At 45.0% G+C, this 17,614-nt stretch overlaps 1 protein-coding gene across 1 annotated transcript; it reads right to left on the minus strand.

Moving 5' to 3' along the window:
* Positions 1 to 11,968: 11,968 nt before the first annotated feature.
* Positions 11,969 to 16,210, minus strand: LOC124675222 ((+)-neomenthol dehydrogenase-like). Its single transcript, XM_047211291.1, has 3 exons — positions 15,700 to 16,210; positions 13,764 to 13,946; positions 11,969 to 12,638 (listed from the first exon to the last, which is right to left on the minus strand). Exons 1-3 carry the CDS (start codon positions 15,970 to 15,972, stop codon positions 12,237 to 12,239), a joined length of 858 nt encoding a protein of 285 aa, XP_047067247.1. The 5' UTR covers positions 15,973 to 16,210; the 3' UTR covers positions 11,969 to 12,236.
* Between the last annotated feature and the right edge of the window lie 1,404 nt (positions 16,211 to 17,614).

Here is a 17,614-nt window from a genome sequence, read left to right on the forward strand (position 1 = left end):
TCTATAATGGTTGAGAGGCATGTTCAAAATAAAAGCTTCTTATAGATGATATAATTTGCTTCCAGTAATATCAAAACTTGCTTCAGTGTAAAATAAGAATCGGTCATAAGGTTTTCGCCTTCAGGGCACAATGCTATTTCCATTTAAACAACAAATTCAAAAGATAGAGCATGGTTCTATTATGCAAAACTTGAAAAACATACATGCTTCGGAAGCATCAATTTTAGAACAACAAATGCAAAGTTAGAGCATGGTTCTATTATGCAAACTTAAAAAATATATATGCTTTGGAAGCATCAATTTTATGCTATCTCAACATAACTAGTACCACATAGAAGCCTCGAAGGATCAAACATAACTATTAGCACGAGGGCAATATTTAAACTACAATGGTACTGAAATTCACTAACAAAAATCAAGAAGCAAGAAGCATGGTTATATGCCACAAACTATCCAGACCGAAGAAAAACATATAGTATACATAGGGATATTTCGAAGCAAGAGATTAGTGCTACCTGAATACAGATCATCTATATGTGAATCACTTAAAATTGGAAGCATGAATATTTCTACGCAAGTAATTAGTTTTTTCACAATATAACCAATATGTATTGGAGGCATAGATGTTTTGAAGCACATAAGTAGTGCTATCTCAGCATAACTCATCTATGGTGGAGACATATAAATTTCAAGTAATATTGGATATGCTTGCGTCCAGCATGGACTGAGATCCAGTGCCCCGACGTGGGCAGGGCACGCCGTGCCCAGAGGCTCTAAATCCAGCGTTCGTTTTCTATCTAACGGTTAGCACTACTCAGCAGCAAAGTCAACATTTATCTATCCCACCCAAACACGCATCGGGAGAGCGGCAGCGACGCAGATCGCGGGAAGAGAAGAAAGCTTCAGACTCAGATGTTATGCTTAGGGCATCTCCAGCGGCGCGACGCATAAAATGCGTCCGCGCGCGTCCGTTTGCGTCGATCCTTTTGGTCGAAATCGACCGCGCGTCCGTTTGCGTCGGAGTGGCTCCAGCAGCACGACTCATTTTTTTAGGACGAATCATTTTTTCTAAACATGAAACATAGTTTACATATTTAAAAAATAAACCTAAACGCCTACTGCTCCTCGTCGATGTGCTGCTCCTCGTCGCTGTCGAGCACGATGAGCTCCGGTATGACCCAAGGCCAGTTGGCATCCGGGGGAGCGTACGCCGGGCGCACCGCCGCCGGTGCTCGAGGTTGAGGAGGCTGCGGCTGTGGCGGCGGTGGAGGCGCCCTGGCCGTGTCTCGTGGCGGTGGTGGAGGCGCCCAGCATCGCGGCCGTGGCGGCGGTGGAGGCGCCCGTGCTGCGGCCGTGGCGGCGGTGGAAGCGCCCGAGCCTGCGGCTGTGGTGGCGGTTGAGGCGCCCGTGCTCGCGGCCGTGGCGGCGGTGGAGGCGCCCGTGCTGCGGGCTGTGGCGGCGGTGGCGGAGGCGACGCCGACTCCGGAGCGCCCGTCGAAGTGCTTCATCCGCCGACGAGCCCGGCGGCATGACGGCGGTGGCGTAGCGGGGCAGCGGCGGCTGCACAGGCGCGTCGTACTCGGAGACGAGGACGGCGACCTTCGCCATCTCGTCGTCCGTCATGTTGTCCGGGAAGTCGAAGTTCCGGCCCTCCGCCAAGGCCTGCTGCCATTCGTGGAAGTCGTCCTGCGCCGGATCTCCGGCGTCCGATCAGGCTCACGCGCACGTACTGGAGGGATGGGCACCCGGCGAGGAGACAAGGAGGCCATCGGAGGTGGTCGTCGGAGGGCGTCGTACGGGCTTGTGGAAGAGCCGGCCGGCGCAGGGCGGAGTGCGACGCCCGCGCGGGGCATCAGATTGGTGCGGGACGAGGGTGTCGGAGCGGGGCTTAGGAGGTTGACGGAGCGGGGCGGAGATGGCTGGCGGGCAATATGTCTGCAGAGCCTGAGGCCGGAGCTTGCTCCTCTTCCCGCATAGGCGATGGAGGCAAGCGGTGTAGACGGAGTCCGACGCAGACTACGCCCTTGCTCGCGTGCGAAATCATCCCACTCGCCTCAGGGTGCAAGTGGACATGTCCACGGATTTGCCCGTACTACCTGGCAGACGGCCAGCCTGCTAGCCGCGCTCCCTCTTACGGCAGTGTTGCTCTCGTCATCGTTCTCCCCCGCCTCCGCAACTCCGTCACCATCCGCCACCGCCGCTCCCCACATCCACCACCTCGCCGTCGTATGGTACGGAGTGTGGGGAGAACGCTGCGGCGAGGGGGGAGCGGGTAGGCGGCACCGTGGGCGGAGCAGGTTGTTGCCCCGGTACGCCACCGGCATCATGCCACCGGGCCTCACGGAGGAAGAGGCCCTACCGGGCATCGTGGTCGGTACCGGATTTCGTCGTGCTCGACGATGACGACAACTAGTAGGCACAGGCGTTAGTTTTTTTTTATTATTTTCCTTTCTTTACTATGTAAATTATGTTTGTGTTAAAAAAATGCGAAACCGAAAAAATACGTTTTGAAACGGATGCGCGATCGATTTCGACAATTTAAACCAACAGACGATGCGTCACTTCCGTTAGAGATGCACTTAGAGAAATAGTAGCACAGCAAATTCGCCTTTTTTTCACTTAAGCAGAACATCAACAAAAAAAGGTGAACAATATGGTCACTTGTATAAGCAGAACATCTCCTTCTCTTCCCGCGGTCTGCGTCGCTGCTGCTCTCCCGATGCGTGTCTGAGTGGGACAGATAAATGTTAACTTTGCTGCTGGGTAGTGCTGACCGTTAGATAGAAAACGAATGCTGGATTTAAAGCCTCTGGGCACGGCGTGCCCTGCCCACGTCGGGGCACTGGATCTCAGTCCGTCCAGCATGTGGATACATCTTCCTCTGATGTACGTACCAATTTGATCTGAAACAATTTCTTTGTCTTGTCAGTTTACGCACGCTGCATGATGGGCAAAATACAAGCTATATCACCAGCTTAAGCAAGAACAAAACACAATCTGTTGGTGCCAAAATTACATGCTTGAACTACAAGAGTATAAATTGCTTGCAGGATATCACTCTCTCGGCTATAGCCTATGTGAACCAGCTGGTAAATTTGTTTACGAAAATCCAAGTGGAAAGGAATAGGCGCACATTGGAGCTAGGTCGGGTGATATTACCTTGTCCCAAAATCGTGCAGTCGTTGAAGAAATCACGATCGAAAACGTGAGCGTTTAGAAGCAGCCTACAACCCACATCTTTGGTTGGATTGGATCCTTTCCAGCCTGGTTGCGCCGCGTCTGCGCCGGTCGCCGGCCATTGATGCCCTGACGGCGGAGCTTCATGTGTGTGTTCCGGCGTCCGATTACCAGCAGGTGGAGGGGAAGCATCGGCTCGATGATAGGATGTGGCACCGTGATGAGGAGAGGGGTGGAGAACATGGATGCTGGGGCGGCGTGGAGAGCCGAGGGATGACGATGGAAAGGTCGCGAGGGCGGCGGAGGTCGATTTGGGGAGGCGTTTCAGGGGAGTGATTTGGGGAGGCGTTTTGGAAGGTACATGGGGAAAAATGCAAAACCAAGGCGCTCGATGGAGATGCGATGGACGCTCTGGAAGAGGTCCGATGATTTGACAGCCATCGGACTCAGATATGTAGTATTTACCTAAGACAATCTAGACCACACACTCACACTCATAATTGATGGGTCATTCATTTTGAGAGAGAAAGAGTATAAGTTGTTATATGATTCTAAAATGTGCTAAATTGAAGTTGTGTATTTCCACGAAGATCATTTTTTCTTTGATTTAAAAATTTGTTGGACATATAATTTAAAACGGCAAACCTTTAGTGCTCCAAGATTAATTTGCATTGTTTAGATGTGGTATGTACATTGTATAGTGCAATTTATGTGTTCACTTGTTTTTTTAGTCGCCTTAAATATGTTGCATATAACGAAGTACATGTGTAACAAATATCTTGAAGATTTTTCTAGAGTTTATTATTATTAATGTTTCAGGTGCAAACAAAGATACATACATCTAGAAAGCGTCTACAGTGAATTGCAACACCTATGTACGGGGCTTGCAAAAATTTCTCTTACTTATACTCTAGTATGTATTTAGATGGCTATTTTGTCCCATGGTTAGTCCACCTAGTTTTGTTTCCCTAGAGGCCTATTCATATGATGAACCACGGTGCAAGATTTGAACCAAAACCGAAATGCACATTAAGAGAGCTACAGAGACAAAATAATGTGAAGAGTGCCTCTTATGTTTTATTGTTTTAATTTTGAAACTGTTTGCACCAAATTTATCTATTGGATACTCAAAGTGGAGTTTCAACTTTGATTTAAAATTTCACTGTAGAATAACTTGATTTTGTGTCAATGCTACGGAAAAACATATTATTTTTTAGATGTCGCTGCGGCTCAGTTGACATGTGCTTATGACGGTAAAGCACACGTTCGTTGGGAACCCCAAGAGGAAGGTGTGATGCGTACAGCGGCGAGTTTTCCCTCAGAAAGAAACCAAGGTTATCGAACCAGTAGGAGTCAAGAAGCACGTTGAAGGTTGATGGTGGCGGAGTGTAGTGCGGCGCAACACCAGGGATTCCGGCGCCAACGTGGAACCTGCACAACACAACCAAAATACTTTGCCCCAACTTAACAGTGAGGTTGTCAATCTCACCGGCTTGCTGTAACAAAGGATTAGATGTATAGTGTGGATGATAATGTTTGCAGAGAACAGTAAGAACGAGTATTGCAGTAGATTGTATTCGATGTAAAAATTGGACCGGGGTCCACAGTTCACTAGTGGTGTCTCTCCGATAAAAATAAGCATGTTGGGTGAACAAATTACAGTTGGGCAATTGACAAATAAAGATGGCATGGCAATGCACATACATATTATGATGAGTAGTGTGAAATTTAATTGGGTATTACGACAAAGTACATAGACCGCTATCCAGCATGCATCTATGCCTAAAAAGTCCACATTCAGGTTAGCATCCGCACCCCTTCCAGTATTAAGTTGCAAACAACAGACAATTGCATTAAATATGGTGTGTAATGTAATCAACACAAATATCCTTAGACATATCATTGATGTTTTATCCCTAGTGGCAACAGCACATCCACAACCTTAGAACTTTCTGTCACTGTCCCAGATTTAATGGAGGCATGAACCCACTATCGAGCATAAATACTCCCTCTTGGAGTTACAAGTAACGACTTGGCCAGAGCCTCTACTAATAACGGAGAGCAAGCAAGATCTTAAACAACACATAGATGATAGATTGATAATCAACATAACATAGTATTCCATATTCATCGGATCCCAACAAACGTAACATGTAGCATTACAAAAAGATGATCTTGATCATGTTAGGCAGCTCACAAGATCCCACAATGATAGCACAATGAGGAGAAGACGATCATCTAGCTACTGCTATGGACCCATAGTCCAGGGGTGAACTACTCACGCATCAATCCGGAGGCGATCATGACGATGAAGAGTCCTCCGGGAGATGATTCCCCTCTCCGTCAGGGTGCCGGAGGCGATCTCCTGAATCCCCCGAGATGGGATTGGCGGCGGCGTCTCTGGAAGGTTTTCCGTATCGTGGCTCTCGGTACTGGGGTTATCTCGACGAAGACTATATGTAGGCGGAAGGGTAGGTCAGGGGGCGTCACGAGGGGCCCACACACTAGGGCCGCGAGGCCAGGGCCTGGGCCGCGCCGCCCTGGCGTGTCGCCGCCTCGTCGCCCCACTTCGTTTCCCTTTCGGACTTCTGGAAGCTTCGTGGAAAAATAAGACCCTGGGCGTTGATTTCGTCCAATTCGAGAATATTTCCTTACTAGGATTTCTGAAACCAAAAATAGCAGAAAACAGCAACTGACTCTTCGACATCTTGTTAATAGGTTAGTGCCGAAAAATGCATAAATATGACATAAAGTGTGTATAAAACATGTGAGTATCATCATAAAAGTAGCATGGAACATAAGAAATTATCGATACGTTGGAGACGTATCAACATGTCATCTACTTTTTTTAGTCCTATATCCAGTTTCCCTCTTTTATTGTGAAATGCATTTTTGATCCCGGGTCATATGCTCCCTTTACCTAAAAAACAAATTTCAAAATATTAAAAATTTCGGAGAAAACATTTAGCCCGTATGTCTCCACATTGCATGTCATCGTTTATAGTTTTTAGTAAAATGATAATTTTTGTGGCCTATGCAAAAAAGACAAACAAATTCCTAGCATCGATTTTTCTCTTTTTTGTACAAGCCACATAACAATTCCAGAAACGACTTCATGAACACGTATGATGTTGAGATGCACGTGCAACATTTTTTTGTTTTTTTTGATATATTTAATATGTTTAAAATGTATTTTAAGTAAAGGGAGCATATGCACCCATGAGCAAAAAGCAGCATGTCCTCTTTTATGGGATTTTTTAACTAGGCCATTTTAAGTAAGGAAAAAATGCACATGGCAATTGCAATTACAGAAGGATGCGAAAAATAACACAAAAAGATCAAATTTACACATCGGTACGCAATTGCAGACCCATGTGCAATTTTGCGTCTACACAAAATAAATGCATAGATTTTCTGATGCTTAGAATTGCTCATACAAGTATATTGTACAGATACAAAATATACACATATATGTGTATATTATGTGTGATTGTACAATATACATTCAAAATATACACATATATGCAATTATATATGCACATATGTACAATCACACATATATGTGCAAACACACATACAAAAAAGGCAAGGGTTTCCAATTGCACGCATATACACAATTCCAATACAAAATAGCATAGGTTACCAATTACACATATATGTAGTTGCACAAATATATGCAGTTGCATACAAGTAAAAAAATGGCAACTGCAACTACAAGATGATAAGAAAGATGCAACTACTTTCTATTGTGTAACTCCACACAACTATATATTTGTCTCCCTTCTCCATCAAGTACTCTCTCTCCCCCAGTGAAGCAAGACTAGGATGGCAGAAAAAAAAACACCCTAGCAAAAAAATGTACAATCCTTTTTTTTAAGAAAAAGGAGAAAAATCAGCTGGATTGATCGAGAGTTGAGATTTCTTTTTATTTGACAATGATCACCGAGAACTAGCAAAAGCATTATTTTTTACAAGTAATCATGCTTCTAAAAATGATCGGTCTTGGCCTAGCACGGCCTATTGTGGCGCCGCCCACACACACATTATTATTATATTTTCTCTTTGTCTCGCAATGTATGGTACAACATCCATGTAAGAAACAGAAAGAAATCCAGACCTCTTGCTACATGAAATGCATAAGCTGCGGCCTTCATGCAAAGTAAGGGTATGTTTGGTTGGTGCCTAATTTTGCCCTACCAATTATTTGGCAGTCCATGGTATTTTGGTCCTTGTTTGGTTGGCTGTCAAATTTTTGGTTGCCTATGAAATCTCGCCAAACATTCTCACATTCTCTTCACAAATCATACTAACTTTTTTGGCCAACATGGGGCTAAGGAATCTCTAACCAATATTTTGGCTGCCAGCGGGTGACATGCTATGTAGGAACAAAACATACCCTAAGCCAATCTCATTCCGAGAGTCTCACATGTTAGGTTGATCTCCACCACGTTCGAGCCCAACGGCTCGACGTGCCCTTTGACCGCGCCCTGATCGGGGGCGCCCAACCGTTAGCTGGTTGGTGGGCCCCTGTCGCCTGCACTACATAGAGTGGTGGGGGCTGGTGGCACTCGACACGAGGTTTCCCTGAGCTGCCACTCGCCCCACTAGACAACCCACCGATCAGGGTTAGTGCAGTGCCGACGGGAAGCACCACCACCAACTCGCCCACGCATCGCCGTCCTCGCCATGTCCAGATCGGCGAGATCCACCTCCAATGGAAAAGGTAAACCCACAGTACATCTCTTTTCTAAATAAGCCTTTTGTGATAGTTCTAATACTCCATTGTTCCTATCTCGGTGAATTTCTATGCCCAAAACATATGACGCTTCACCAAGATCTTTCATATCAAAATTTGAGGACAATAACTTCTTTGTCTCTTGCAGTAGACTAACATCACTGCTAGCAAGCAGAATATCATCCACATATAAGATTAGGAAAATATATTTCCCACTTTTAAACTTTGCATAAACGCAATTGTCCTCAATATTTTCTTTAAATCCAAATCTCTTAATTGTTTCATTAAACTTTAGATACCACTGTCTGGAGGCTTGCTTTAATCCATAAATGGATTTCTTTAGGCGGCATCCCATTTCTTCCTTGCCTTCCATGATAAAACCCTTGGGTTGTTTCATGTAGACAGATTCTTCTAAATCCCCGTTTAGAAATGTCGTCTTTACATCCATTTGATGCAACTCTAAATAAAAATGTGCAACTAGTGCCATGATGATTCTAAGAGAATCCTTACATGAGACCGGAGAAAATGTCTCATTGTAATCTATCCATTCTCTTTGTGTAAATCCTTTTCCCACAAGTCGTGCTTTGTACTTTTCAGGAGGTGGCTGTTGTTGCTCCCTTTCATGCTCAACAAATGGTTCATTCGGCTCCTGACGGACAGGTTCCGAATTTTCACTCATCGTTGTCATGGGTGGAGTCACAACAGGTGCTTGCACCACAATTGAGGGATCGTCGGTATAGGTGCACATGGTAGAGCAAAAATGGCTCCTGAGTCATCGGATTAGGTGCATGCACCCTCTTCTTTTCAAGATCAATTTTTCGAGCTACCATGCTCCCCCTCATCATTTCGTCCTCTAAGAAGACAACATGTCTCGTTTCCACAAACTTTGTGTATTTCTCTTGACAGTAGAAACGATAACCTTTTGACTTTTCAGGATAGCCAATAAAATGGCAGCTGACTATTTTGGTATCTAACTTTGCGATATTTGGATTGAATACTTTGGCCTCAGCAGGGCTCCCCCCACACTTTCAGGTGGTTTAGAGAAGGCACTCTCCCTGTCCATAGCTCATACGGTGTTTTGGGCACCGATTTGCTTAGTACTCTGTTTGGAATGTGAATAGCGGTTTTTAACGCTTCGATCCACAATCCCAATGGTAGGGTGGAATAGCTCATCATACTGCGCACCATATCCATAAGGGTACGGCTGTGCCTTTCAGCTACCCCATTCTGCTGAGGTTCGCCCGGCATCGAGTACTGGGCGACTATTCCAGTCTCATGTAGGAACCTTGCAGAAGGTCCAGGGACATGGCCATATGGAGTATGTCGACCGTAGTACTCCCCTCCACGATCAGACATGACTATCCTTATTCTTTTTATCATGTTGATTTTCAACTTCTGCTTTGAATATTTTGAATTTATCCAACGCTTCTGTTCTTTCTTTTATTGGATAAATATAACCATATCGGGAGTAATCATCCGTGAATGTTATGAACGAATCATAGCCATCCACACTTTTCACAGGAAATGTTCCACATATATCGGTGTGAATTATTTCTAGTGTTGTTGTGCTTCGATTTGCACCCTTTTTAATTTGCTTTACAAATTTTTCTTTAATGCAATAGATACATTGTACTATGTCTGAGAATTCTAATGGAGGAAGAATATCATTTTTAACAAGTCTTTCTATTCTCCCCCTCGAAATATGGCATAAGCGACAGTGCCATAATTTCGATGATTCATCGGTTCTTTTCTTTTGTTCTTTGTCCAACGCGGATAACACTTTTCACTCACATTACACACACAGACAATACTTTTTCACGCAAGGACAATAAATAAAGCTCATCATGGAGTAAAACAACCCCACATAAGCATTATTACACCATATGGCACACTTGCCATGTCCTTCCTGTTCATGTATACTTTTCTGTCACCAGTTGCTTCAGCAGCTGGATCGCACATATATTTGCCAGTGAACTGGCTCTTTATTCTTTCAACATACTCCCCTACGGAAGCACACTCTACAATTGAGCCTAAAATAGCGTTCTCAATTGTATTCTTTATAAATGGCACTTAGCCACTTTTTATTCTGCCATGCAGCATCATCATCCTTGTCATTTCTGACTGGATCTTTTGGTCAGACCGGCTGTGGGAACCCAGTCCACCTCAGCACAAATCGACCTTCTTTCTCCATTCAGTGTAGTTATCACCTCTGAGGGTTGGAACATTCTTGATGCAGCTCATCAAGTAGTACCCTCCTTTAAACCACAATGAAATGAGATCAAAACAACAATTGCATGCAATAATTCAACGTTGGTTAAAATTAGAACATACAACTGTTTGTGCAATTAAAACTATATCACCGTTGGGCAGAAATAGAGATAAGAGAACTTCTAATTGCAACAAATCATGATCATATCATTAATAATGTTGGTTAAAAAATAACAGGACCATAATTGTCACAATAATCACTTTAATCATCTCTTTCAAAATTTAATTATCACTTTTGCATTTTTTTAAAAAATTAAAATGCAACTTTAGCTGTTTGCAGCGGAAACTTTGAATTCATCAAACTTTAAAACTTTCAGAAGCATCTCTCTAACTTTTTAATTTCCGAAAACAAATATCTCGTTGGTTCAATTTCCTTGGAAAAAACTTGATAAAAATGCTTCTTTTACTATTGCAGCGGAAACTTTGACTTTAAAATATTAACTTTTCAACTTTTCAGAGGCATATCTTTCACTTTTTAATTTCTGAAAAAATATTTCGTTGGTCCTATTTATTCAAAAAAACTAGACAAAATTGGGCCAAAAAGTGACCCAAAACTGCCTAAAAATGCCTATGTAAATTTAAAAAAAGCAGAAAAACTGTTTAACACCGTGCGCAGCCCATTTGCTCCCGCGGTCCACAGCCCGCGTGAGCGTTTTCTGTCTGCGCGCCACTCGCTGCATTGCATTGCGTAAAAGGCACAAAGAACTACATGCTAACATACAGAAGATCTAATTACTTAGAAATAAGAGGGTATTCAGATGCAGATTTTGCGGGGGATAAAGATGATAGAAAATCCACATATGGATATGTATTCACCCTCGCAGGGGGAGCTATTTCGTGGAGAAGCTCCAAACAGACGATAGTTGCATCATCCACGATATATGCAGAATTTATAGCATGTTATGAATCCACGGGGCAGGCATTATGGTTAAACAAATTTATACTCGACTTGAAAGTGGTAGATTGTATTGACAAACCACTAAAGATGTACTGCGACAATGACCCTGCAGTATTTTATGCTCACAACAACAAGTCGAGTACAGCTACGAAACCGATTGAGGTTAAGTATTATGTTGTGAAACACAGGGTCCAGGATCAAACTATAAGTCTCGAGCATATAAGGATAAAAGATATGCTTGCGGATCCGCTAACGAAATGCTTACCACCCAGCGTGCTCAAGGAGCACGTAGCCAGCATGGGTTTAAGGGAAAGTCTTACCTATCCTGGATCATAAGAGGCCCAAAAGTAAAAGAATTTGTTTCAAAACAGAGAAGTATATTGTGGCTGTCTGATTCTATCGACAATATAGCTGTGACGATGAAACATGCCCTATGGACTGATCTAAAATGAAACGAATAAAATAAAAGTATAAAGTTAAAAGTAAAGTTGAGATCAAAGGGGTAAATGTTAGGTTGATCTCCACCACGTTCGAGCCCAACGGCTCGACGTGCCCTTTGACCGCGCCCTGATCGGGGGCGCCCAACCGTTAGCTGGTTGGTGGGCCCCTGTCGCCTGGACTATATAGAATGGTGGGGGCTGGTGGCACTCGACACGAGGTTTCCCTGAGCTGCCACTCGCCCCACCAGACAACCCACCGATCAGGGTTAGTGCAGTGCCGACGGGAAGCACCACCACCACCTCGCCCACGCATCGCCGTCCTCGCCATGTCCAGATCGGCGAGATCCACCTCCAATGGAAAAGGTAAACCCACAGTACATCTCTCTCCCGGCTAAGATCTACACCTAGACGATCTAGCGGTTTTATCATCACATTCATCCGAAACTGACAATCATTCGTTTTTCAGAGCCAGAGATGAGTTGACTGGAATACGAATTGCTGGTACTCTGACCTTTTGGCAGGCTATCAGTGTCTTGACAGGTAAACCTGACATTCTGTACGTATGCTAGATAGGAGCAGCAAACTAACAACAACAACAATGGTCGAAGGCTAAATCAAAACGAATATGTACTCCATCACTTATAAGCACAGCATCGACACGTGCGTAGGATTCTAGGTTCTAGCCTCGATCACACGGCAGTCGACATGGCGCTGAACCTCAGAGCTTGGAGTAGAGCTGCGGCGTGGACCACTTGAAGAAGGTGCCGGTGGGGAGCTTGTCCGGCGGGAGCAGCGCGAGGCTGACCCCGAGGTCGGCCACCTCGTCGGCGGTGCGCTTTCCCCACCCCTTGGTCATGTCCGTCTTCGTGAAGCCAGGGCAGAAGCAGTTGACGCTGACGCGCTCGCTGCCGGCCTGGAGCCGCCGCGCCAGGACGCGCGTGTAGGCGTTGAGAGCCAGCTTGGACACGGAGTAGTCCGTCCACACCTTGGGCCACCCGTGCCCCTCCCACGTCCCATCCTTCACCTGCGCCAGGAACTGCGACACCATGCCCTCGATCTTGGCCTCCGTCAGGTTCTCCTCGTCCAGGAGCAGCCTCAGCAGCGACGGACTGCGCACCTTCTGGAGAAATCAAACACGACACCGAATGTCAAGATACACAAGCTTTGTTGGATAATATTGATATCTATAGTACAATAGGGCACTACACATGTTCAAAGTTTCCATAATTTCAGCTAGGGAATGAGTGCAGCCGTGCAATTAGAGTATAGAAACATCTGAACCAGAACTTTCAGGTTTTATGTTAGGTGAGACTACGAGCATGCAGTGGGAGCACTAGCTGCTGTCTCTCCAAACTTAGTCGCCTTGTAGCTGTGTACACAAGTTGTTGTAAAGTTCCCGGCTTGTTTAGCTATCTCACAGCGCCTGTTTGCACCTCATTTGCTCATATCCTATTCTAAATAACTTGTCGGCTCTACAAATTGGGCATCAAGCACATAAGAAACCCCACTCTCTTCGCTTGTAAATGTGCACCTTTCAATTTCAGGCCCCTTTGTCCCAAGCCTTCCCTAGAGAATTATGTTCTTAACCCGTGCACATGTTTACATGCCTATATGTCCATGCTTCTGACAGGATATAATGTTTTCGTAGCATATGTTCCCAATTGCCATGTGATCCTGTTGGAAACAAAATTTTGGAACTTATACAATTAAATCGCACTCAAAATAGTACTACGCATATTCTAGTATGATATCATTCTTTTAAGGTCCAAAAGATTCTAGCGCAGGTAAACAGAGGGTGGTCCCTTTTGATTCGTTTATTTACTCTGGAAATATAACTAGTGGGCTTGATTGATACCTACCACTCTATACTATATGCTCAACTGGATTTTCTGTAAGGAGATAATAGGCTTGAGAGTTTTTTGTGGGAAGAAAGACTTGTAGCTTTCCCACTTTTTCTCTGTCAATGATCAGGAAAGAAAAGACTTTTCGAATTTCAAATGGTCTAATTTGGACATATATGCATCACATGCATGAATGGACAATGTACTATGTAGCGCTCTGCTGATGTGGTAGGCTAGCTTTAAGATATACTTCAAAATCATTACTTGTCTCTATATGAAGCTAGCCTCGTGCATTCACACTTCGTAGTCCACAATCATGTGACTAGGCAAGTCTGAAACGGTGTTGCAATTTAATTTGCAAATACTACCTCATCTGAAAGAAAATAAGTCATATGGGCACTTACATTAAGAAGGCCAAGCTGCGAGCTGATGTTCAGGATCCGGCTGGTGGCCGGCGATCGCCGCAAAAGAGGCAGGAGCGCTTCGGTCAGCAGCTTGGTCCCGTAGTAGTTCGTCCTGAGGACCGTCTCGGCGTGCTCCACGGAGTTGGTGTCGATCTCATTGAACGACACGGCAGCATTGTTCACCTACATCAACACAACAGGAGTGCACCAATTAATTCAAGCATCATAGGAAGGACATGTCCTCTTCTTGGTACATCGGCGTGGAGCGATTTAAGAGGCCTCAACTAGCTCGTAACAGCTTCCTTTTTCTTGAAGCCTTTTAACGTCAGAGCTAGAAATGGAAATAGCACTGGTGACTGCTGAGTGGTGTAATGTGACTTTAATGAACTATACTTTTGAAAGTTCTCCACATCAGATGAGGACTTGACAGCATAGATGGGCCAATAAGAATGTCGAGATGAGTACATGATTAAGCGGCATGGAAGTCCTAATTCAGCTCGAGTGGGGCAACTATGTTATCATTGAATACATTCTGTTATGGACCACCAACTGGGTTGTAATGGTTTGGTTCTACTATTGCAGGTTGCGGGTTCATCTATAACAACAGTGCTGAAGACTGAAGAGTATTCTTGGCTCGCTCAGAATAAGGCATGCGTTTGCTCCAGCTAAGGTGAAGACTGTATAGTCGAGTTTTGCTGAGCGCCTGAGCGGAGATTTCTGGCTCCTGAGCTCCAGTAATCTCTTTATTTATTTATTTTTAAAAAAATCAAAAATCGTATTTACGAGTTTCAGAAAAGTACATATCTAGCCAATGATGTATCCCAAAAACATGCAAAACTCAATTTCAAATACTTTGTATTCCGAGCTACATAAGAGTGTGGATATGAGTATATTGAACAATACATATCTTCAAATCTCCAAACTTTACCAAAATTTGTCATTTTTGCGTAGCCCATAATACAAGAAAAAAAAATCGCATTATTGCGATTTTACATGCTTTTAGGATACATCATCGACTAACTTAAAAGAGGGATCACTGGTTCTTGACAGCAAAAGATACCTTTTCGACTTTAGCGGGGTAACTTCATTTGCCTTTGTAAATTTTCAGTTGGAAATGTAAGCATACTAAATCTGAACAGTTCAAAGTAGAGATGTCCGAAATTCTGCATACTTAATTACGCAGACATTGACAGAGTGACTGTGAAAGGATGCTAGTCGAAAACGATCCGTATAACTAAGCACAAGCTCTGGCAAGTGGCGTAGATCACGCACGCACGCGCGTTGTTATCTCCTAGTCAACGAGCCATGTAAGCAAAATGTTGTGAGTGAGTGGGGCGGGTTATCAAAGATCTGACGAGGTTGAGTGCTCGGGTTGGTGTTCAGACCAAACCAACAAGGTGTAGGTGTGTACTGTACCGACCATCAATATATTCTTTTTATTTTCAAATGGAGCTTCTTGGACCGGGCTGCCGGCCGGTCGCCGCTGTCCGGCGGCGCAGAAGCCCGGAAGCCGAACGGGAAAAGAAAAGAAAAGGTCGTTGGACGCCATAACTGCGCACACCGGGCGGACCGCCTGCTGCCACTTGCTGCGGCGGCGGTCACGGGTTGGCCTTTTGCGAGGGCTGACATGACGTTTTTATTCCGTTGGTCGCCGCGGTGGCAAGCTGTGGGCTGTTGAAGATGTTGCGTGCCCCGGCCGAGACGGAGAGCGCAATAATGCGCGCGGTGTGAAACGGCGGGGCGGGCTGGTCCTGATCCGAGATGCAAAGCGCGCGCAAGGCGCATATACTCGGACTGATCTCCTAGCGCTACGGATGAGGATGCGCATCGGCGCGCGCGCGGAATCGCGGTGGATATCCATGGCGAAAGGGGCGGAATAATAACTTTGGTGGTAGGAGCACTCGGAAGATTCTGACTTTGTGATCGGAGAACGTACCAGGATGTCGAGGCCGCCGAGGGTGTCGCGGAGCCAGTCGGCGAAGGCGGCGACGGAGGCGGGGTCGGAGACGTCGAGGCGGCGGTAGAGGACGGGGAGCCCCCTGTCGCGGAGCGGCGCGGCGGCGGCCTCCCCGCGGTCGTCGTCCCGCGCGGTGAGCACGACGGTGATGCCGTGCTCCGCGAGGCGCGCGACCAGCGCGTGGCCGATGCCCCGGTTGGCGCCCGTCACCACGGCCACCGTCTCCTTGGACCACCACGCACCAGACGTCATCGCCACCGGGTCGGGAGCCGCAGGCAGAGCCAAGAATGCCCGCGCAGGGGGGGAGATGGATCGCGGGCGAACGATTGATTGACTGATTGGTTACCGCGTGGGATAGAGGTCCTTGGCGCTGGAGCCGGTGTAGTCCATGTGACGAACGGCGTGCGGGCAGGGAGGCGTGTCAGCTGCTGGGGCGGTGGTGCAGGGAAGGAGAGGAGACGGGAGCGGGGACTGGCCGACCAGGAGGAAGCTGGGAAGGGAGAGGGATATTTATAGACAAGATGGGCGAGTGGTAGCCATCTTCTTCTGCTCACTACTCCCGGCTCAGCTCCGGCAAAGCTGCTGCTGCTGCCCTCATGGGTAGGGTAGGGTTGCTGGTTGATGGAATGGAACAGGTCAACGGTAGTCGCTAGTGATAGATTCAGACAGAGCCTTTTGCGTTGCTCACTTCCTCTGCTCTCTGCATGATTGCTTCCGCTCCACAGGGGGGGCCCTATAGGAATGCTGCACGCCCGCACGCTTTGGGCAAAAGGGCCTCTCCAAAATGCGGCCCAATAACAGTTACGGAGTACCTTTTTATTTTCCTTTTTAATATATTTGAATAATTTTTGAATTTCATAAGAAACTAAAAAAGAATGAATTTTAAATGAAAAAATGGATAATTTTTTAATTTAAGTAATTTTTTAATTTGAAACTTGTCAAATTTGACTAATTTTTTAACCTGAACAAAAATCAAAATCCGAACAAAATTGAAAACAAAAAAATACTAAGGAAAACCAAGAGAAAACTAAGTAAATCGCTAAAGCCATCAGAAAACAACGGAAAACTTAAAATGGCAAAAACCTGCGATAAAATGTTTGTTAAATGGGCTAGCCCAAGAGAGCGTGTTGCACGGGTCGTGCCGCACGCATTGGGCAATATATTGGATTTGGGATGGTTGTCTCACCACCTAGACTTCTTGGTCCTTAATGGTCTTTACTCATACTTCTCACCACTTTTGCCCCTTTGAAAAATGTTTAAACATCTATGTATTTTAATCACACCAGTTGGACTCGCTTATTTAAGCCATTATACACAGCGATTAGGATGGATGGGGTGAAATGACTTTGCCATTTATGGCCCAAAAACAACTAGGTCAAGAAGTTTGGTTAGTTTTTAAAGATCATGAAGCCTCTTAAAATATTCTCGCACCCTCTTAGTAAAAAATAAGTAAGTCACACCATTTGATATGGCTAGACTCGAATGACTAGGTCAGATTTTGAAAAACCTGCCAACAGAAGGTTCCTCTCTTGCAATTAAAAATATATATGGAACCAATATTAGAAAAATAAGAGAAATTGATATTGCTGCTCTACTTATGTACATATGTTACAAATATAGTTGAGGACTATGCTAAAAGATTACCTATTAAAAGGAATATAGATCTTAATAAATGAACCTCTACTAGACCTTAATAAATGTAGCTTGCATGAACTTATTAGTTTTCTACAAGAATTTTCTAACGATCTCTGTATTAATGTTCATCAAGAAGGATTTGGATCATACATAGATAACTATGTCATTAAAGAAAATATTGACATGTGTGATAATGAAGCTATGATAGCACCTAAGCTTGGGATGCTTGGATCCCAAGATACTAGTTACTATTGGTAAA

The sequence above is a fragment of the Lolium rigidum genome, chromosome 7 (assembly GCF_022539505.1).
Source record: "Lolium rigidum isolate FL_2022 chromosome 7, APGP_CSIRO_Lrig_0.1, whole genome shotgun sequence".
Classification (NCBI taxonomy): domain Eukaryota; kingdom Viridiplantae; phylum Streptophyta; class Magnoliopsida; order Poales; family Poaceae; genus Lolium; species Lolium rigidum.

Coding starts and splice junctions, on each gene's coding strand:
- LOC124675222 (XM_047211291.1), bottom strand. CDS start 15,972: ATGACGTCTGGTGCGTGGTGGTCCAAGGAGACGGTGGCCGTGGTGACG. Junction 13,947..15,699: donor TCGGCGGCCTCGACATCCTG/GTACGTTCTCCG, acceptor GTGTTGATGTAG/GTGAACAATGCTGCCGTGTC. Junction 12,639..13,763: donor CGCAGCTTGGCCTTCTTAAT/GTAAGTGCCCAT, acceptor TGATTTCTCCAG/AAGGTGCGCAGTCCGTCGCT.